Source organism: Natrix helvetica (genome assembly GCF_964273705.1).
Source record: "Natrix helvetica genome assembly, chromosome: 13".
Classification (NCBI taxonomy): Eukaryota; Metazoa; Chordata; class Lepidosauria; order Squamata; family Natricidae; genus Natrix; species Natrix helvetica.
The window spans coordinates 6,372,951-6,394,306 of NC_138557.1; the positions used below are offsets into that span (position 1 = coordinate 6,372,951).

At 44.2% G+C, this 21,356-nt stretch overlaps 1 protein-coding gene across 1 annotated transcript; it reads left to right on the plus strand.

Annotated features, from left to right (window-relative positions):
- The first annotated feature begins 4,883 nt into the window (after nucleotides 1–4,883).
- Nucleotides 4,884–20,861, plus strand: CLEC19A (C-type lectin domain containing 19A). The gene is made up of 5 exons (XM_081966122.1): nucleotides 4,884–5,104; nucleotides 12,658–12,823; nucleotides 12,922–13,015; nucleotides 15,116–15,248; nucleotides 17,271–20,861. The coding sequence occupies exons 1-5, from the start codon at nucleotides 4,996–4,998 to the stop codon at nucleotides 17,348–17,350; spliced, it is 582 nt and encodes a 193-aa protein (XP_081822248.1). The 5' UTR covers nucleotides 4,884–4,995; the 3' UTR covers nucleotides 17,351–20,861.
- The last annotated feature ends 495 nt before the right edge of the window (nucleotides 20,862–21,356 follow it).

Here is a 21,356-nt window from a genome sequence, read left to right on the forward strand (position 1 = left end):
TTGCCTTGATGCCAACCCTGACTCCCACGCCTCCTCCTCTGATTCGGCTACTGGAGGGACCGGCGGCTGACAGGCCACAACAGGTAAGAGGAGAATACCCAAAACGCAAGATCGGTATCAGGCCACGCTGGAGGTTGGTACGAACAGCTTCTAAAAGAGCAACGTTGAGACTGATGGAATGGTTTTAGGTGACAAGCTGGGGGACATGGATATTAAAAGGTCTGAGTGCTCCCTGAATAAGGGATCAACCACAGACCTCAGAAGACATGGGTGCAAGATGTCAGGCAAAATCAATAAAGGGCATTAGGGTTAGATTCAAAGTGAGTACAAGTTTATCCCGTGCTTCCCCTGAAGAAGAATCTGAACTACTGAAATGCTCTGGGATGGCGCAGGGCCTCCTGCTTGAGCAGAAGTTTGGGCCAGGAGACCTCCAATGTCCTTTCCAACTCTTGTTATTAATGGTCAAGGCAAATGGGGCTAGATAAGAGTCAATGGAATTCAAGGAGAGCTGGACAGACTTTTGGTGGGTGGCATATGAAGGGACTCAAGACTGATGACATGCTTGACCTCTCTCTTGAGCTCAGCCTGGTCATCCCCTACAGAAGAACAGATAATACTAACCTGTCCTCAGAGGCTGTGATTTGCTTTATGGCTGAGCTCATCCCAAGTGCCGCTTCTTGGTTTAGCTATCTCCACCGGGTGCTTTTTTTAATGAGAAAAGCCAATGATTCATCAGTCTCAATAATGTTGATTTGGAGCCTCTCATAAGGTATTCTAGGCAGAGAATAACGTATGCCCAAAATTGGAAAAAAACAAGGTAGTACCAGAAGATGATGAGGTGACAAAGAAATTTTTTTAGAGTGCACCGAGATGGACAAACTGACGAAAGAAATACAAGGAAAGGAGGAATGCTACTTAATATGGAATAAATGGTATAAATGGTTAGAAGACAGAAACAAGAAGTAGGGAAATATAAAATAGTGATGTTGTGGAAGTGTTAAGAGATAGTAATAAGATAGGGTATAGTTAAGATACTGTATGTTAAAATAAAGTAGTTAAATAGCAAGTATATAATGTACAATATATGTAAAGTGATATTCTGATATAAACAAGTCAAGTAGAAATAAACATGGAATAGTATACACAAATAAGTAAAGAACAAGAAGACCACAAATGTAAGATATGAATGTATAGGGGGGAAAACACCGATTGTAAAGATATACTGATCGGGAACTGCTGTATGATGGAATTCTTTCATTTTTTGTTTGTTCCTTTGTTGTTTTAATCTGTGTCTTCTGTTTATGTGTTTAAAATAAAGTTTCTATTTTAAAAAAAAGATATTCAAGGCAGAAGGTCCCCATACTTAGATTAGCCGAGGATTGAATTTACAAGACCTCTTGATTCCCTTCCTGCCCTTGAGCTATTAGCTCTTCATCCCCTGCTGATGAAAGTTGCTTATTCTAAAGATTCGAGGCACAACGACAAGCGCTACTAAGGTATGTTCCCCGAGAATCGAGAATAACACGTGGAGTTACTTAAAAGTAGTTTCCTTTGTTGGTCTGTAGACAGACTCTTGCCCAATTAAACCAGGTATTTGCATAAATGCAGCTATATAATAATAATAATATATTTATTTCTTAGCCGCACCCTCTCCCGAAGGACTCGGGGAGGCGTACAATGAAACATATGAAATAAATATGTGGACAAAACAAACATATAACAGAGACATATACCGAGACACACACAAGGAGGAGGTCGGCTGATAAATAAAAACAATTAAAATACAGTATTTAAAAACCCCTAGATAATTAAATATAATTAAAATACCCAGTTAAAAACCCGTCAGGAGCGATATGGTTAGATCAAAGTTGAGCCAGGCCAGCTGCTTGGAATAGGTGGGTCTGAAGCTTAATACGAAAGGAGCGGAGGTCAGAGGTATTCCTAATATCCGGAGGGAGGTCATTCCACAGGGCTGGGCCCGCCACAGAGAAGGCTCTACTCCTAGGCGCCGCCCCCCGACACTGTCTAGTGGACGGCACCTGGAGGAGGCCCTCTCTGTGCGAGCGAATTGGTCGCAGGGATGTATGGGGCAGAATACGATCCCGCAAGTAACTAGGTCCTGAGCCATGGAGCGCTTTAAAGATAGTTATCAAAACCTTGAAACGCACCCGATAGACCACAGGAAGCCAGTGCAGCTCGCGCAGGAACGGTGTCACATGGGAGTACCTAGTACTCCCCATAATTACCCGCGCGGCTGCGTTCTGGACCAACTGTAGCCTCCGGGTGCATTTCAAGGGAAGCCCCATGTAGAGAGCGTTACAGTAGTCCAAGCGAGACGTCACCAGCGCATGAGTGACTGTGCGTAAGGCGTCCCGGTCCAGTAGGGGGCGCAATTGGCGCACCAGGCGAACCTGGTGGAACGCCCCCCTTGCCACGGCTGTCACATGGTCATCCATGGACAGCCGGGCATCCAGGAGTACGCCCAAATTGCGCGCCCGCTCCACGGGGGCAAGTTGAATGCCCCCAATGGCCAATGATGGAATTAATTGGCTGAACCGGGGAGCTGGTACCCACAGCCACTCCGTCTATGCTCTGGGCATGACTAGGAAGGAGCTGTCTTAACTCTCTTCCTCCCAACCAGACTATCTAAACTTTGCTGTCTCTTGGTCCTCTGGAATGCAGCCCCTTCTCCCTGGGAATCCAGACTGCATTCCACATCTTGCTTTGCCTTCTGTCATTAGTCCACTTGCAAATCAAAATCCTTACAACTCTTCCCGTCCTTGTGTTCTGAACCAGTTCTGCTTCTCAGATTTTGCAGACTCAAAACAGCCTTGTTCTCTTATCACTCTAATTCTCCTATAATCAAATAATATTTTTTCCACTGTAAACCACCCAAACCTTCCCTAACTTCCGGTAGGCGCAGTTTTCACCCTCCCCAAGATTCCGTGTGCATCCTGCACTTACCTACATCCAAAATGGGCCACGTGGGGATTTCTCGGAGGGGAGGGGCGGGAGGGGGGGCAGCCAGGAGTGGGATTTGGGGATTCTCCAAGCTGCACAGAATCTTAGCTAGAGGTTTTCCCGAACCCCTGCAAACCCCCAGCAGCCCACCCCTGGATAATTGTAGCTTAAAGAACACTGCAGAGATAACGGGTTAACTAAAAATAAAACTAGGGAAATGTCAGGAGACCATGTTACAAAAAGACATCTGTTGCTTTAGCTCTGTCGCTTGGAAAGTTTAAATAAACACAGCTCCAGATTCATCTTCCAGAAGATTCATCTGGAAAGATATTTTGGGCTAATCGATTTAAATGTCCCTATTTATACGGGTAATAAGTTTGTTCGTTGTTACCCAAAGAAAATATGTTTTAATGCAATTTGGAGTCATTTAATCAGGTTTGAGGGAGGCAGTGGCTCAGTGGCTAAGACGCTGAGCTTGCCAATCAGAAAGGTCAGCAGTTCAATGGTTCAAATCTCTAGCGCCGCGTAACGCAGTGAGCTCCCATTACTTGTCCCAGCTTCTGCCAACCTAGCAGTTCGAAAGCACATAAAAAATGCAAGTAGAAAAATAGGAACCACCTTTGGTGGGGGAGGTAACAGCATTCCGTGCACCTTCAGCGTTGAGTCATGCTAGCCACATGACCACGGAGACGTCTTCGGATAGCGCTGGCTCTTTGGCTTTGAAACGGAGATGAACCCTGCCCCCTAGAGTTGGGAACGACTAGCACATATGTGTGAGAGGAACCTTTACCTTTTAATCAGGTTTGGGAAGTTGAGGCATAAAACATTGATCCAAGACTATAGGAAATGCAAACTTATGTGGGCTAACTTGGGTTATGAATGCTGGATTTGTTGCTGGAGGAAGACAGAATGTGAGAATGAATAAAGAAATAAAATCAATATCAATCCAATTGTTTTTCAACTCCAGTTTTTAAGTCGTTAACTTTGCATCTTCCAGCAGGGACTTCTAAATGTCTGGCGGACTTTTATTTTAAAAAAAAGCCAGAAAATTTTGGATTCAAACACAGAATCTGCTCCCAAGAATGCTCAAGATTAAGTGTCAACTGAAACCTGAACTTTTCTTGTTAGCATTAATGGGAAGACAACTCGAAACAGTCACGGAAGACTATTTTTACATACGATGGCTGCTGATAAATGAACATCATGAATTTGTGATTTATGGCCTCGATGATTAGAAAGGAGAGTTTGTGGAAGACGGAAATTGTCACGGAACAGAGAACATAATTTGTAAAGCATAAAATGCATTTATAATCAATTTCAAAAAGATTAGAAACCCTTCTTCATATGTTTTCTTTTTCTTTTCTCTCTCTCTCTCCTTCCTTCCTTCCTTTTTCTTTCTCCCTCTCTTTCTTTCTGTCTCTTCTTTGCTCTCTTTCTTTTCTTTCTCACCTCTTTTCCAATTTACCTTTTTATTCGTTATTCTTTACTTTGTGCCCCCCCCTATTTATAGTGCTCTATCTTGTTAAAATGTATGTATGTATGCATGTATGTAGCTATGTTTAAGCAAATCATATTATAGCTTTGGGTGAGTTCTTTAGCTTAGCTCCAACATATTTGGAACAGTCTGAGTGTATCATTAGGGGTTTATGTGTATGTGTGTGTATGTGTGTGAGAGGGACAGAGACAGACAGACAGAGAAACACACACACACACACACAGAGACACACAGAGACACAGAGAGAGAGAGACAGACACACACAGAGAGACAAACACAGAGTAAGAGACAGAGAAACAGAGAGAGAGGGAGGGAGGGAGGGAGGAGGGGAAACTGTGAGTAATTTTATGGAGTGAAGATGTTGGCTGGTGTATCTTGTTAAGTAATTTTGCTCTTGCAGATGGGACAGCTGGACTGCAAAACCTCTGCAGCTGCTTCAGGAGTTTCAGTGGCATTCAGTGGAGACTCCACGGGAGGTGAAGGAAGGGGTTGGACAATTAGCCTTCTGCAGCTCCGGAGAGAGACACAGAGAGAGTGAGATGTCCTTCAGGTCAGCGATGGGCTACGGGTGGAATTTCTGGGCAGCTCTGTCTGCCGTCTTCCTTACAGCCCATACATTCCCGCACACCAATATTAAAATAAGCCAAGGTGAGTGGACATTTTTTTGATTCAACCCATTATGAAGGAAGAAGGCAACCCTAAACCCTTTGAGTGGGGTGGGGAGGTTAATGTAAGGTGATTAGTTCAGCATTGGTTGCAAAATGGATCAAAGCATACGACTCCATTGGTTAGAAGGTGTTTTATCTGCAATGGCTTTCCAGTTTTTACTTACAGGTTAACAGTGGCTATGCTAATAGATTTCCTCTTGGCTTGAGAAATGTTTGTTTTAATTTAAAAAAAAGGTGAATATGTTGAACATTTTGAAATATTGCACCTCTTCTTAAGGTTAACAGAACACGGATTGATCAAATCCATTGTGGTAGCTAGTTGTTGAGTTTAACTTGTTGAGTTTAACTTGTTGAGTTTAACTTGTTGAGTTTAACTTGTTGAGTTTAACTTGTTGAGTTAAATTATTGTCTACGGTTGCAAAGTAAATGGAATCATAAATTCACGAAACAGATAGGTATGTACGACAATACGTTGTAGAAAAACTTAACCAGTGGTAAAACCGATCAAGTTAGGGTGAATGTAGTGGACCAGCTATTTAACCAACCTGGTTAAATGTATTTTGTAAAAGCTTTCTTTGTGTGATTATTTTTCTTCTTTTTTTCTTGGGTTGTTCCTTGTATTCTCCTTTTGTTTATTAAGCGTTTTGTATTTTTTTTTTAATGGCATTGTTTGGGGAAGATTGCTTTGGAGCCTAAATAATAATTCTAGGGTGTATTTTGAAGTTTGTGGGTGCGTTTGGAGGCTTGGGGGTCAATCAACTCAATGAGTTGATGTATCAAAGGGGAAAAACATGATTCATGGTTCAACGGTAGACAAATTCGACATCCTCCAAATGTCGTCCTGATTTTGTAGACATGAGAAGAGCTACAAAAAAGGGATTGTACTCCTTTTTTCATAGCAATGTAATCGATTCTACATACATCTAATATTGTTCACTTTAAGACATGTGGACTTCTACTCCCAGAATTCTCCAGCCAGCATGTAGAAGAATAGAAGTCCACAAGTCTTTTTTTTTTTTTTTTTCAAGAAGTTTTATTGGTTTTTTTAAAAACATTTATGCGGAAAAGGGTAAGTGGAATAGTTACAAATTTTGGCAGTTGCAAGTATGGCAGACGCCCCCTCCCTCCAGACTCCTAGGTTACATCAAAATATCAAACCTTATTACATAGTCATAAAAAAAAATCAGCATATTAATTCTAGAAAAAATACTTTTCAATCAGTTTATATAATTATAATATATAGTCTAGTTGTAAATTCATTAATACTTTCGGTCTGTTTATAACATTGTGGTTTTCTTATTTATTTTTGTGATCTGAGCTTTCTTGGTGTTGCCCCTTCACCCCCCGCTGGCAGAGCTCCGGCCCCTCCCGTGTCCTGCATAACCGTTGTAGTGTCATCTGTTTTTTCTAGGTTCGCTTTGTTTTTTTCCATAAAGGCCTGTGCCTCTATGGGTGTGTTGATTCTGATTCTTGTCTCCTCCCAGAATATCAGCATACCTTCAGGCATCAACCATCTAAACCACACCCCCTTCTGGTATAATTTATTCGCCAATTGCGAATAGCTTTTCCTTTTTTCCCTAATTTTTTTGGGAATCTGCTTTAGAATGGTTATCTCCCTATCGTGGTATGTCAGTGTTTGCCCCCTTTGTACACCCAGAATTTCATCTCTTGTGGTTTTCCTAAGAAATTTAATATGAACCTCCCTGGGTACATTATGTGTTCTGGCATATGCTGAATTCACTCTATAAGCTAGATCTATCTCCCATTCCATCTGCTGTTTATCTTTGTGTATGTATTCAGCTAAAATGTTAGTCATAATGTCCCTTATATTTTCCCCATCTGCTTCTATTACATTTTGAAATCTAAGATAAAAGGACATTCTTTCAAACTCTGCTTTCATTTGTTGGATGTCAAGTTCTTTGTTCCCCTTCTGTAAGGCCTCTACCCCCCCCCTCGCCTCCGCCACCCCACCCTCCACAAGGTCCAGTCTCTGTGAGTTCTTAAAGATTTGGGCTTGATTCTGTTTAATTTCATCTTTCATTTCCCTTAACTGTTTCTTAATTTCCTCCTGGCCTTGTAAAATTTGTTGAAGCATTTGTTGGAAGTCTATCTCTGTAGTCTTGGGTTGCATCAGTTCTGATATCTTTGACTGTGTAGCTGGACTAGACGTTGCAGACGTTGGAGCAGAAGTAGCAAAGCCAGGCTTTCCAGGAGGTGGTCTTTTTGGAGACATGGTTTATGAAGCAAGGAGATCAGTCAAAGTAGAGACTGGGCAGCTGGAGAGGTAGAGCAGGCAGGCGAATTCAGAAGGCAGAGGATCCAAACAGATGGGGATTTCTTTAGTCACTCTAGCAGTAGATGAAAGTTTTTTTCTCCAAAGAGTTCAGAAAGTAGCAATCCACAAGAAATTCCTCTGGGTGACTCGGAGACAAAGACCGGAAGCCTGAATTTTAAAGGTGGAGTCAGGTTTCACAATTCATGAAGACAACGGAAGTGTGCCATCTTGCCCTGCCAGCTTTGGGCTCAGAGGCATAGTAAAATTTTTAAAAGTTCAAAAAGTTCTCAGTTCATCCATTAGTTCTGGAGCTAGGTCGAATGAAAATCACTTTTATAGGGGTGAGGCATCATTAGTTGGCTCTCCCCCCTCCTCCTCTCTGGGGATGGAAGGAAAGTCTTTTCAAGCCGCTTGTCCAAGGGAGGGGGGGAAATCCCCCTCCCTCTAGCCGCACCTCTAGCAGGGATCCGAAAGTTTAACTTTTTAAAAGTGCTGAAAAGTTCATCAATTCAAAAGCGAAGGAATGCAGAAAGGAAGCCTCTCACCATACTGCCGCTGCTTCGTTCGGAAGTGTGTTCTCCGATCGGCATGGGGCGAGACGCGTGCGCACGCACGTCCTCCAAAACTGCTCCCCGATGCCTAGAACGAAGCGGAGGAGCCCCCGCCAGCCGCCGCCGACGCCAGGACCCTCCGCGAGCCGTTCCTTCGGCAAGGCGCCCCTCCAAGGCGTCTTGTGCCCCCCCAGAAGCGGGGGAAGCCCACCGGGAGAGCTGGAGCAGGCAGCGATCTGCCTGTCGCCGTAGCCGCCGGAACCGGAAGTCAGAAGTCCACAAGTCTTAAAGTCGCCAAGGTTGGACATCCTTGATCGAATCCGTAAAACAGAAAAAATCTTCAAGTGCATTTTCGCATAAAATCTTTAAATTGCCTTTCCTAACACTGGGTAGATACAGGAGTTAAACTTGACTCAAAGAGAGTCAATGATCTTTCGATTGCTATGATGTTGTTGCTGTTGTTGTTAGTTGCAAAGTCGTGTCCAACCCATCGCGACCCTATGGACAACATTCCTCCAGGCCTTCCTGTCCTCTACCATCCTCTGGAGTCCATTGAAGCTCACACCAACTGCTTCAGTGACTCCATCCAGCCACCTCATTCTCTGTCATCCCCTTCTTCTTCTTTTGCCCTCCATCATTCCCAGCATGAGGCTCTTCTCCAGTGAGTCCTTCCTTCTCATTAGGTGGCCAAAGTCTTTGAGTTTCCTCTTCAGGATCTGGCCTTCCAAACAGCAGTCAGGGTTGACCTCCTCTAGGATGGAGCGGTTGGATTGCCTTGCAGTCCAAGGGAGTCATAATGAGTCCAAACCCCCTATGATGCAGTGGTTGTAAAGTTCTGCATTGGAAGAATACACAAACTGGTTGTTGGAAAACTATTTGTAGACTTCTGTTGTCTTGAACTTTTTAACCTAGCTGACATCTCTGGGTGGAATTAAAAGGAGGTGGGCGGGGGTGGTGGTGGAGTTCAGCACCAGCCAGAGTAGCACCTTAGCTGAACCTGCTCCTACCCAGCAAGACGTAATGGTGCAACAAATTGTGTGGACTCAGCCAACTGGAGTTGATTTCATGGACAATGAGCGATTGCGATGTGTGCATTCAGCCACTCAAGATGTTGGGCTAAGGATTAGCAGCCAGAGGGGGAGTCTGGATCCCGAACAGAAGGGCTGAAGCAAGAGGCCATGAAGAAGAGATGAGAGTTTAGGGAAGGCCAGCGAGTGAATGTCTTAATTAATGTAATTGTTATTGGCAGACAGCAGAATTATATTTTTTTGAATTAATTTTTTTTCTAAGGCGGGCTGGAAAAATGCACCCTTTCCCCAACGCTTAGTATTTTAACTGTGGGCTGTGCATTGACAGGATCTCTGTTTTTTGCACCTTGGTGGAGAAACTTGTGGGCTTGACTTACGAATAGTGTCTGGATGTCTGAATAATTCCCCAATGCATCTCTGTGGAAGGTGCCACTGCTGCTGATATCTCCCTTCTAAGCACACATCCTTTATGGTCTTTTCCTTTCCCTTCCCTTTGTCCCTTCCCTTCTCTCTGCCTCTGCTCTCCTCCTCCTCGTCCTCCTCCTCCTCCTCCTCTTCTTCTTCTTCTCTTTCCTTCCATCCTTCTCTCTCTCTCTTCCCTTCCCTTCCATCTTTCTCTTCTTTTCTCTTCTCTTCCATTCCCTTTGTCCCTTCCCTTCTCTCTGCCTCTGCCTTTGCCTCTGCCTCTCCTCCTCCTCCTCCTCCTCCTCCTCCTCCTCCTCCTCCTCCTCCTCCTCCTCCTCCTCCTCCTCCTCCTCCTCCTCCTCCTCCTCCTCCTCCTCCTCTTCTTCTTCTTCTTCTTCTTCTTCTTCTTCTTCTTCTTCTTCTTCTTCTCTTTCCTTCCATCCTTCTCTCTCTTCTCTTCCCTTCCCTTCCATCTTTCTCTTCTTTTCTCTTCTCTTCTCTTCCCTTCCCTTTGTCTCTTCCCTTCACCCTGCCTCTTCCCTTCCCTCTGCTTCTTCCCTTCCTTCCCTTCCCTTTCTTTTCTTCCCATCCCATCCCATCCCTTCTCTTCCCTTCCCTTCCCCTCTGCCTCTGCCTCTTTCTCTCCTCTCTTCTCCCCTCCTCTCCCCTCCTCTCCCCTCCTCTCCTCTCCTCTCCTCTCCCTTCTTCTCTTCTCTTCTCTTCTCTTCTCCTCTCCCCTCCCCTTCCATTCTTCTCTTTCCCCCTACCCTCCTTTCCCTTTCTCTCCCCTTCCTGTCTCCCCCTCAACTTTTTCAGGGTCTACCAGCAAATTGGTCCAAGGGCAGAGACGTTCTTTTTGATTAGCATCCTCTCTTGAGTTCAAAGCTTGATGGGTTCTTTTCTAAAGACCATTGACAAGTTAACCAGACAAGTGTTAATTAGAGGCTCGCCTCGCTTGCTTCTTCACTTCTGGCACATCCAGCCCTGAAATTCCTGGGGTCACCTTTTTGCACACCGGAGTTAATCGAATTAGCCTTACCTACTGGGGTAACTGACGCTTGAAAATCAGAGAGCCAACCCGTTGAGATAACTCCCCTTTGCATTCCAGCCTGGAGCCCGAGGAATGCTTCCTGGAGAGGAATGCCAAGGGGTGGACGAGATAGGACAGCTTAGAAACCCCTGATTAGGATTTGAACTCAGTGCCAAGGTGCTTGAGATTTTTTTTTTAAATGGAAGCTATCGTAGCCTGACCGAATCCTCTCAGCCCATTTAGGATTCTTAGTGCTGCTTCACACCAGGTGGCACCCCCAGCCTTGGAAGTTCTGCTTTTCCAAGTTGGTTTCAACCACTAAATTAAGCAATTTTGTTGTATACATGATATACAATGACAATAAAGGCTATACTATACTACAATAGAATAGGAATAAGAATAGAATAGAATAATGGAATGAAGAATAGAATAGAAATAGAATAGAATAGAATAATGGAATATAGAATAGAATAGAATAGAATAATGGAATATAGAATAGACTACAATAATGTAATGAAGAATAGAATAGAAATAGAATAGAATAGAATAGAATAATGGAATATAGAATAGACTAGAATAATGGAATATAGAATAGACTAGAATAATGGAATGAAGAATAGACTAGAATAATGGAATGAAGAATAGAATAGAAATAGAAGTAGAATAGAATGGAATAGAATAGAATAGAATAGAATAGAATTCTTTATTGGCCAAGTGTGATTGGACACACAAGGAATTTGTCTTTGGTGCAGATGCTCTCAGTGTACATACAAAGACAAGATACATTCGTCACAAATCATAAGGTACATCACTTAATGATAGCCATAGGGTACAAATAAGCAATCAAATCATACTAGGAAACAATTTAAATTGTAAGGATACAAGCAACAAAGTTACAGTCATACAGTCATAAGTGGGAGGAGATGGGTGATAGGGACGATGAGAAGACTAATAGTAATAATAATGCAGACTTAGTGAATAGTTTGACAGCGTTGTGGGAATTATTTGTTTAGCAGAGTGATGGCATTTGAGGAAAACCTGTCCTTGTGTCTAGTTGTTCTGGTGTGCAGTGCCCTATAGCGGCGTTTTGAGGGCAGGAGTTGAAACAATTTATGTCCAGGATACGAGGGATCTGTAGATATTTTCACAGCCCCCTTTTTGACTCGTGCAGTCTGCAGGTCCTCAATGGAAGGCAGGTTGGTAGCCATTGTTTTTTTCTGCAGTTCTGATTATCCTCTGAAGTCTTTGTCTGTCTTGTTGGGTTGCAGAGCCAAACCAGATAGTTATAGAGGTGTGCAGATACTATACTAAACGATGGCTCTCGTGAAACAAATAAACTGGGCTAGGAAAATGTCGGTGTGTTTTTCTTCCAAGGGGCAGCTTTATCTAATCTGTGGAGTGGGGAATTTTTAACTTTGGTATCCTCCTGCATTTCCTTCAAGCATCCTCTCTGTATTTGCTCGTCTTCGGATGTGTAGACTCAACAGCTGGCCCTTGTCCTATCTGACAACATGGGCTTTTGGTTTGAGAGAGAGAATGCCTTCTTGACCTTTGTAATCTCCACGCTGATAGCAAGCGTATTTAGCACTTGCAACTACCTGTACATACATAGCAATAGCACTCAGACGTATATGCCGCTTCACAGTGCTTTACGGCACTCCCAGAGCGGTTTACAAAGTCAACCTATCGCCCCCAACAATCTGGGTCCTCCATTTTATCGACCTCAGAAGGACTGAGCCAACCATGAGCCGGTCAGGATCGAACTCTTGGCAGTGGGCAGAGTTAGCCTGCAATACTGCACTTTAAACACAGCTTCCCTCGGGTTTCTGGAGGCCCTCTGGAGAACTTCTGGGAGGTACATTTGTCGCTCTCCCAGAGCCTTACCTGTCATCCAAAATGGGCCATGTGGTGACTCCTGGGAAGGGAGGGGAGGGGTGGGCGAGGCCCACCAGTCCTTGCAACTACCGGTTCAGTGAACCAGATGTAAAATTAGCATCCAGGTCACCCGAACTGGCTGAATCCCACCCCTAAAATTTGGCACCTTCCAATATTGATAGGTAGGTTGCTCGAAGAAATCTGAGAAAGGAATGTTATTGTGAGTATATATCTCCACAGCTCCCTACAATCCCCCCCCTCCCAATTTAACACAGCGCTAAATGTGGCCGGCCCGAAGAAAACCTCAGGCAGGAGAAAGAACTGTACCAAGATGTGCCTTGAAAAACCTCTTCCATCTTTTCTCCCAAGCGTTGCCGGAGTCCATCCTGTCTTATTCCTGCCCCCTTTTCTGGACCGAATATGAAGGCTACTGTTACCGATATTTCCCCATTAATAAAACCTGGGCGGAGGCTGACTTGTACTGCGCAGAGTTCTCCATCGGAATAAAATCGGCCAAATTAGCATCTATTCACAGGTAAGACCCATTGACTGGGCTACTGTCTGTGTACTTCCTGCTCTCCATTTGCATGGGCTGATGATAATACACTTTCATGTAACCTGTCTATCTGGCAGCTGGGAAGAGAACGTGTTTGTCTATGACCTGGTAAACAGCAGGGTGCCTGGGATACCCACGGATGTCTGGATGGGACTGAATGATCTCAGGCAGGTAAGAAATCTCCATTTTTGTGGGGTCTTTGATGCTCTCTGAGCTTGGTGGTTTTCTTGCAGACATTTCATGACCAAACTAGATGACGGCGTCAGCGCTAGAAGGGAGTGGAGTTTGTTCTCTGTTTATATAGTCTATGTATATACAATAGCCCGTTATATATTACTCTTGTTTCCCTGAAAATAAGACCTCCTCGGATAATAAGCCCAATGGGGCTTTTGAGCGCATGCGCTAAAATAAGACCTTCCCTGAAAATAAGCCCTACCCGAAAATATTGCAACACAGCAGCAGCCATGAGGTGACCACGCTCGCCGCCTCCTAAGAAGACCCCCCCCCGCCGAACATAAGGCCAAGTGCTTATTTGGGGGATCAAAAGAAAATAAGACTTGTTTTCGGGGAAACACAGTAGTGGCTTTCCCAGCCAATGTTAGTGCAGTATTCTTCAATTTTGGAAACTTTAAAATGTACGGACTTCAACTCCCAGAATTCCCCAGCCAGCATGGGGAATTCTGGGAGTTGAAGTCCACACATCTTCAAGCTGTCAAAGTTGAGGAACAACATTTTTCTGGCGAGTAAAATAGTAGCTCGAGGGTTTGCAACCTCCTTTTGCATTAATGTCTGCAGACTGGGATTAAATACAGAGTCCAGACATATCGCAGCAGGGACTGCAATCTAATTTGTATGTCTGTAATTTCCTCCTACGCTGAATCTTGAAACAATGGTTCAGTCGCAAGCTGGATATTACCACAAACAAAACAGACCTTCCTCCGTCTGTCTGAGGTGTTATCGGTTGCTGTTTTTCAGAGGAGTCACCATTTTGGATGCCGGGCATCAAAATACTATCTCCCATCATAGATTGGGACCTCATCCCAGGGGTAAAATGCTACCAGTTTGCCCAAACCGGTTATAAAAAAATGCTTTAAAAAAGTTTTTTAAAAAGGTTCTACTGTACTGCCGTAAAATGGCTTCTACTGTACAGTGCAGTGGTAACAGCTTCACAGTACTCCACAAGGGGGGGGTCCCTCTGGTAAGGGGGGAAATCCAACATTAGAAATTATGTTTGGTCTGGACAATTTCCCTCTATAAGTAAATACTTGGACAATGCCGGGTTATCAGCAAGTTGTACATAAAAGCTATATGTGATAAATCCTCATCATAGTCATCATAAAAATTCATTCATCATGAATCATAAGATACAAGATACTTAGTGATGGTCATGGGATACTAAATAAGGTCATACTAGGAAACTAAATGAACCAATATCAATCGTAAAGATACAGGCAACAAGGTTATAGTCATAAGTAGAAAAGGAGGTAAGTAATAGGAAGGATGAGAAGAAGAATAGTAATACATCCTTAGTAAATAGTTTGACAGTATTGTGGGAATTAGTTGTTTAGCAGAGTGATGGCATGCGGGCAGTGGTGGGTTTCAATTTTTTTAGAACCTCTTCTGTAGGTGTGGCCTGCTTTGTGGGAGTGGCTTGCGGGCCATGTGACCGGGTGGGAGTGGCTTGCCAGCCATGTGACTGGGTGGGCGTGGCCAACTTGTAAAATGTGGTGAAACTCACTTAACAACGCTCTTGCTTAGCAACCAAAATGTTGGCTCAGAAACTTTGGCATTGAAGCGTGCAAGTCTTAAAGCTGTCAAGTTGCAAGACCCTTGCACCCCTAACCCTTTAGAAAAAAAAAGTGTTCAAACTTGACAGCTTTAAGACTTGTGGACTTCAACTCCCAGAATTCCTCTTCCAGTCATGTTGGTTCAGGAACTCTGGCATTGAAGCGTGCAAGTCTTAAAGCTGTCAAGTTGCAAGACCCTTGCACCCCTAACCCTTTAGGAAAAAAAACAACCAGGGGTGTTCAAACTTGACAGCTTTAAGACTTGTGGACTTCAACTCCCAGAATTCCTCCTCTCGCTCTTCATCTTGATGATGTGTGGACAGGCGGAGGGAGGGAGCTGGAACCGGTTCTAAACGGCACAGTAGATTTGTGGAACCTCTTCTATAGAAGAGGTTAGAACTGGCAGGAACCCAGCCCTGGCATGTGGGCGAAATAAACTGTCCTTGTGTCTTAAAGATGAAAGATCTAATGGTTTCTTTGGCAGGAGAGTAACTTTGAATGGACAGATGGCTCTCCCTATGATTACAACTACTGGGATGGGAATCAACCAGATGATGGGATCCACACTATACCAGAGGAGGAAGACTGTGTCCAGATCTGGTACAGATACAGCAGTGGTAGGTGGCATCCGACTCTCCAAGGTGCCGTCTTCCCCAATCCAAACCCTCCTGCCATCAGCAAGATCTGGGCAGAAAGAAGCTAGGAGTCCTCGTGTGTGTGGGAACAGGGACAATGTCAGGATTCCAAGTAACACCCGCAACAAAAGGAGACTCCGGGGCTTGAGTTTCCTCAAAGTCCCATTTTATTAGAGATGTCATATTAGCACGTCTGGGAAAACCCGGATCTTGAAAGGCTCCAGGTTTTTCCCACCCAAAAGAAAGTTCGAGTCCCTTCCCTTGCACCCACATGTCCATGACACGGCTTAATCAGGCACCATCCAAACTGGAGATGTCTCCCAGTCACACCACTCCAGGTCAGGGGGGGTTCCTGCCGCCATTACTACCGGTTCGGTGCCCAAATATTTTTATTAACTGACTGTGAATTCTTCTCATTCACATCCAGCAAAGTCTTCCAAGGGAGGATTTACAGTCACGGACCTTCTCTGGCTTGGAGAGCTGCCAGGCCGATCTCTGCAAAACTTGGCAAGGAGTCTCGGAGAGTCACAAACCAATTAAGTGAACTAATTGTCTCCTGCAAACTCCACTCCCCTTTCGCTCCTCTTTTATTTCCCCTGGGAGGGGCCACTCATCGTCCACCTGTGGCCTTACTCCCAAGTCGACCCTTGTTCTTTAGCTGTTCCCTTTGTCTGGCAACTCTGCACATGCGCACACTGGGAACAGGCTCCAGCTGTTCTTCTGCTCCACTAATATCTGACTCCGAAGGCAGCTGATAACTGGCATACAGCCCTGGCCCCCTCTCTGCTTCCGACGCAGAGCCCTCATCAGAGCCTTCCCCAGACTCCAGGATTGGCCCATGCTCCTCCCCAACCCTCCTCACTGTCCAAATCAGCTGCCACCTCTGCCAGCAGGCCACATTTCAGTGGGAAGATAGAGGCGCTCCGTGACATCACGCTGGCCACATGATCACGGAAATGGCTTTGGACAGTGGTGGCTCAAGGGCTTGAAACAGAGATACGCATTATAACATAGCCAGCAACGGCTCTCGACTCTCACAGTCTCAAATCCGCAGGAACTCCTTTAGCCTTAGTTATGTTAATCCCCAAACCTGGACTTTGAATCCTTGGGTTGTATGCATTCTCCACCTGCCACCTGTCTGAGTCAACAGACCCATGGTTCTTTTCCTCCTGGCCTTGAAAAGGTCCACCATCTGTCCCTTGTTTACAAAACAGCTTTCTCTGGTTACGAGAGCCAGAGATTTCTGCCTTGGCACAACTACAGGATGTAAGTAGGCTGCTGTGGGCTCCTGGAGATTTAAGCTAAGCTTTTTTTTATCTTTTTACTTCAAGTTTGTTCATTCTTCTTTTAAAAAATATAAGAGGTTAACTCAATACAAAAAAATAATAATCACGCAGTAGAAAAAGAAAACACCTGATCTCCTTAAAAAAAAAATAGAAACCAAAAAGTATTTTTGTAGACCTGCAGAGGTGCCCCGGTGTCTCAGTAGCTAAGACGCTGAGCTTGTCAGTCAGAAAGGTCGGCAGTTCGGCGGTTCGAATCCCTAGCGCCGCCTAACGGAGTGAGCTCCCATGACTTGTCCCAGCTTCTGCCAACCTAGCAGTTCGAAAGCATGCAAAAAATGCAAGTAGAAAAATAGGAACCATCTTTGGTGGGAAGGTAACAGCGTTCCGTGCGCCTTCGGCATTGAGTTATGACCACGGAGACGTCTTTGGACAGCGCTGGCTCTTTGGCTTTGAAACGGAGATGAACACCGCCCTCTAGAGTCAGGAACGATTAGTACATATGTGCGAGCGGAACCTTTACCTTTAGAGATCACTAAATGGAACCCATCCTTCACAGTGGTCAGCCATGATTGATGAATGATCCATTAGTGGACGATCTATTCATCAATACCGCAAAGCACTAAATTGTGGGAGCCTTTGTGTTTGTGGAAGTCTGTCTGATTCTCTTCTCCTTTCCTCCTTTTTCTTTTTCTTTCTTTCTTTTTGTGTCCTTTTACAGCTTTACGATCTTGGAACGACAACAGCTGCAACCGAGAATTTCCATTTGTGTGTAAGATCCCCTCTTTGGCAGCTGACTAACCGGCGTTCCTGCCCTGGAGAAATGAAGCATCTGAGTTCAGAACGATCAGCTGGAGCGAAAGGACTGTTTGTTTTTGATGTTGTGTTGTATTGTTTGGTCCTTCTCCTAGGCATCCTTTACCAAATGCTGCACTGACTCATGTCTTCCCAACCGAGAAATCTTTCTTGGATCGGTGCTAAAAATATCACAGCAGGAAAGACTGACGTGTTAAGACTACGGTAGCCCCGAATCAGGAAGAATTCGATAGGACCTTTTCTGACTTAACCCAGTTTATTAAAATGCATCTTCTTTTGTGAGTTTTTGTCTTTGGTGAGCTTAGAGTCTTATTAAAAAAAGCTTTTGTGAGCTCATGCCTTTTCATAAAGAGGGTTAAGAGGCAAAGATGTGACTAGAATACTGGTGAAAGATAGCAGGAGCCAAAATATTTTTTGCCTTCTGGGTCAAAATGGGGATGGGTGGAACTCCTCTGAAACTGTAACTCCTCTGATTGGAAAAATAATGTGTCTTTCCATTTTTGTTTATGTTCACAAGCTCAGCTTTAGACTGATGCAGGAATGGCATTAAAAGTTTGCCTTTCAAAAATACCCTTCCAAAGTTGGCATTTAGACGAGGCTAGACTAGAATAGAATAACAGAGTTGGAAGGGACCTTGGAGGCCTTCTAGTCCAACCCCCTGCTTAGGCAGGAAACCCTACACCACTTCAGACAAATGGTTATCCAACATCTTCTTAAAAACTTCCAGTGTTGGAGCATTCACAACTTCTGGAGGCAAGCTGTTCCACTGATTAATTGTTCTAACTGTCAGGAAATTCCTCCTTAGTTCTAAGCTGCTTCTCTCCTTGATTAGTTTCCAACCCATCGCTTCTTGTCCTGCCTTCAGGTGCTTTGGAGAGTAGCTTGACTCCCTCTTCTTTTTGGCAACCCCTGAGATATTGTACCTCTGAGATATTGGTCTCCCCATGTCCTTTGTTTCATTAAACTAGACATTCCCAATTCTAGCAACCGTTCTTTATATATTTTAGCCTCCAGTTCCCTAAATGGGAGGGGTGTTGCTGATATTCTCTTGTTCACAAGGAAAAGAAGTAGGTTATAAATTGTTGAAAATATTCATATATACAGTATGTATTTATGAAATTTCAATGCAGCTATTTTTATCAAATGACAGGTGGCAAGCCCTGTTTTAAGAGCCACTTTCTGTGTCTCTCGGAAGGGACATCTGTGCGTTGTCAGCAAGCAAAAGAAATATGTCCTTCTAGAATTCTTGTGGGTTTACCAGATTAGTCATTCGGTTAAAATTCATATGATTGACTTGAGATTTTCTCAGCTGGGTATCATCACCCTGAAATTGGAGTAACATGTGAGTATTGTTTACATCCTTCAAGCCCCGCGGGGTGGCTGACTTTACACCAGGGACGTCCAACCTTGACAACTTTTTAGACTTGTGGACTTCAACTCCCAGGATTCACTAGCTAGTTAGGTTGAAGTCCACAGCTGTTCAAGGGGTGAAGGTTGGACCCCCCTGGTTTACACATTCCCTGGCTCAATGTGCCTTATTTTGACTCTGGAGTTTATGCAGCTTCAATAGGGTCCATGTCTATTCAACACGGCCAACTCACCACAGCCAAGTCACCATGGCCCACTCACCATGGCCAAGTCACCATGGCCCACTCACCATGGCCAAGTCACTATGGCCAAGTCACCACTGCCAAGTCACCTTGGCCAAGTCACCTTGGCCAACTCACCATTGCCAACTCACCATGGCCAAGTCACCATGGACAAGTCCCCACGGACAAGTCCCCACGGACAAGTCCCCACGGACAAGTCACCATGACCAACTCAGCATGGCCAACTTGCCATAGTCAAGTCACTGCAGGACAAAAGAGTTACACCAATATTAAAGAAAGAGTGGAATGGAATCTTTAAAGAAAGGATGCAAAAGGAGGGACAGGATGAATTGTGAGTGGCAAAGATTAAAATAATTTATTTTAAATAGTTGAATATAATTGTTAAATCGTCCCACAGTGAGTTGCATCATGGCGAGTTGGCCATGGGGAGTTGGCTGCAATGAGTTGCCTGTGGCAAGATGCCCCATTCTGACTCCAGCAAGACCCGAATAGGTGAAGAGAGCGGACAGAATATCAGTACCATGGAAAGCTCCTGTTGGAACACTAGAACAGCTGGGCTCCTACTTACATGAAGACATCTTTTTATTTTTTTATTTTTTATTTGTTCGGTATGAGGTTGCTCACCCTCAACTGTCAGCTCAGATAAACCAATCTGTTTTTACTGTAAGAGTTATGCCTGCTGCCATGGTATTTCTTTCTCCCTTCCTTCCCCAAACATTTGAAATTAAAAAAGAAAAACAAAATCAATACGGTCTTGAGATTACTTTGTCCAGTATACAAAAATGAAGGCATTAGGTTGGGTTTAGACACTGGCAGGTGTTGTGGCCCACCAGCGGACGCAGCAGCAGGCTTGGATAGTGAAGAGGTTGGGGAGGAACATGGGTCAGTCCCGGAGTCTGGGGAAGGCTCGGATGTGGACTCTGCGTCGGAGGCAGAGAGGGGGCCAAGGCCGTCTGACAGTTCTCAGCTGGCTTCGGAGCTAGACAGCAGCGAGGCAGAGGAACAGCTGGAGCCTGTTCCCAGTGTGTGCATGCGCGGAGCTGCCAGAAGAATAGAACAGCTAAGAAATCAGGGTTGACTTGGGAGTAAAGCCACAGGCGAATGGCCCCTCCCATAGGAAACAAAAGAGGAGCGAAAGGGGAGTGGGCTTTTGCAGGAAACAGTTTGTTCATTCATTCGTTCATTTCAGGAGTGTGAAGATCTGTCCATGAACCTCAGAGACTCTGTGCCCAGTCTTTCCTTGCACAGCATCTCGTTTGGAAAATATTGACTTGGCAGCTTTCCAAGATAGATAAGGTCTGTGGTCATAAATACTCCTTTGAAAGACTGCTTGCCAGGCCTTTGCTGAGTGGGAAGGAGGGGAATTCACATTTGTTTAATAAAAGGGGTTTTGTCGGGAATCTCTGTGCTTTTTGGGGAAGCCTAGATCAGAATAGCAAGCTTATTTTAAAATGGAAGGGGATCAGTCAGAAGCAATTTGAGAAAAGGGAAGAGATTCCTACGGATGAGAAGGTCATTAGGAAAATATTAGAAAGTGCAGAAATGAACAGATTAACGCTGGCTATTAAGGAGAAAGAACAAACTGAATACTATATGATATGGGGAATTATTTTATCAACTAGAGAATAAAAATGGAAGCTGGAAATAAAAGAAGGCGATTAAAGAAGAGTAGAAAATATGTGAAGATAGAGATGTAAACAATATGATCATTTTTAGTATTATGAGGATTATTATGCTTAATGTTATTATATTCTTATTTGAGGATACGTTAAAAATGAGGGAAAAATGAAATGGTTTAATATACCATAATTATAAGATTAGAGAATTAATACCAATGTAGTGAATGGTGACATAAATTCTGATGGTCATTGCACAAAGATATTTGTACCCAGACGACACACTGTTTAAGAAAAGATGGAACATTTTAATAAAACTTTTTATTAAAAAAAAAAAAAGAAACTTGCAATTTGTTTTCCCCGTAAAAGTGTCAGAACAGATACTAACTAGAGTCAAAATGGAGTAAGAAGGATACATTGGTAATGTCGCATGGCTGGTCTAGTGAAGAGAAGGACCAGGGGAGACAGGATAGTAGTCTTCCAATATTTGAGGGGCTGCCCCAGAGAGGAGGGGGTCAAGCTATTTTTCAAAGCACCCGAAGGCCAGACAAAGAATAATGGATGGAAACTGAACAAGGAGAGATTCAACCTGGAAATGAGGATACATTTTCTGACAGGGAGAACAATCAACCCATGGAACAGAAGTTGCCTTCGGAAGTTGTGGGAGCTTCATCCCTGGAAGCTTTCAAGAAGGGACTGGACTGCCATCTGTCAGAAATGCTGTAGGGTCTCCTGCTTGGGTGGGGGGGGTTGGACTAGATGACC

Bases quoted from the DNA above. Each gene is read 5' to 3' on its own strand.
- CLEC19A (XM_081966122.1), top strand. From the start codon at position 4,996: ATGTCCTTCAGGTCAGCGATGGGCTACGGGTGGAATTTCTGGGCAGCT. The intron at 12,824-12,921 runs GTAAGACCCATT...TCTATCTGGCAG, and splicing joins AAATTAGCATCTATTCACAG to CTGGGAAGAGAACGTGTTTG. The intron at 15,249-17,270 runs GTAGGTGGCATC...GTCCTTTTACAG, and splicing joins CTGGTACAGATACAGCAGTG to CTTTACGATCTTGGAACGAC.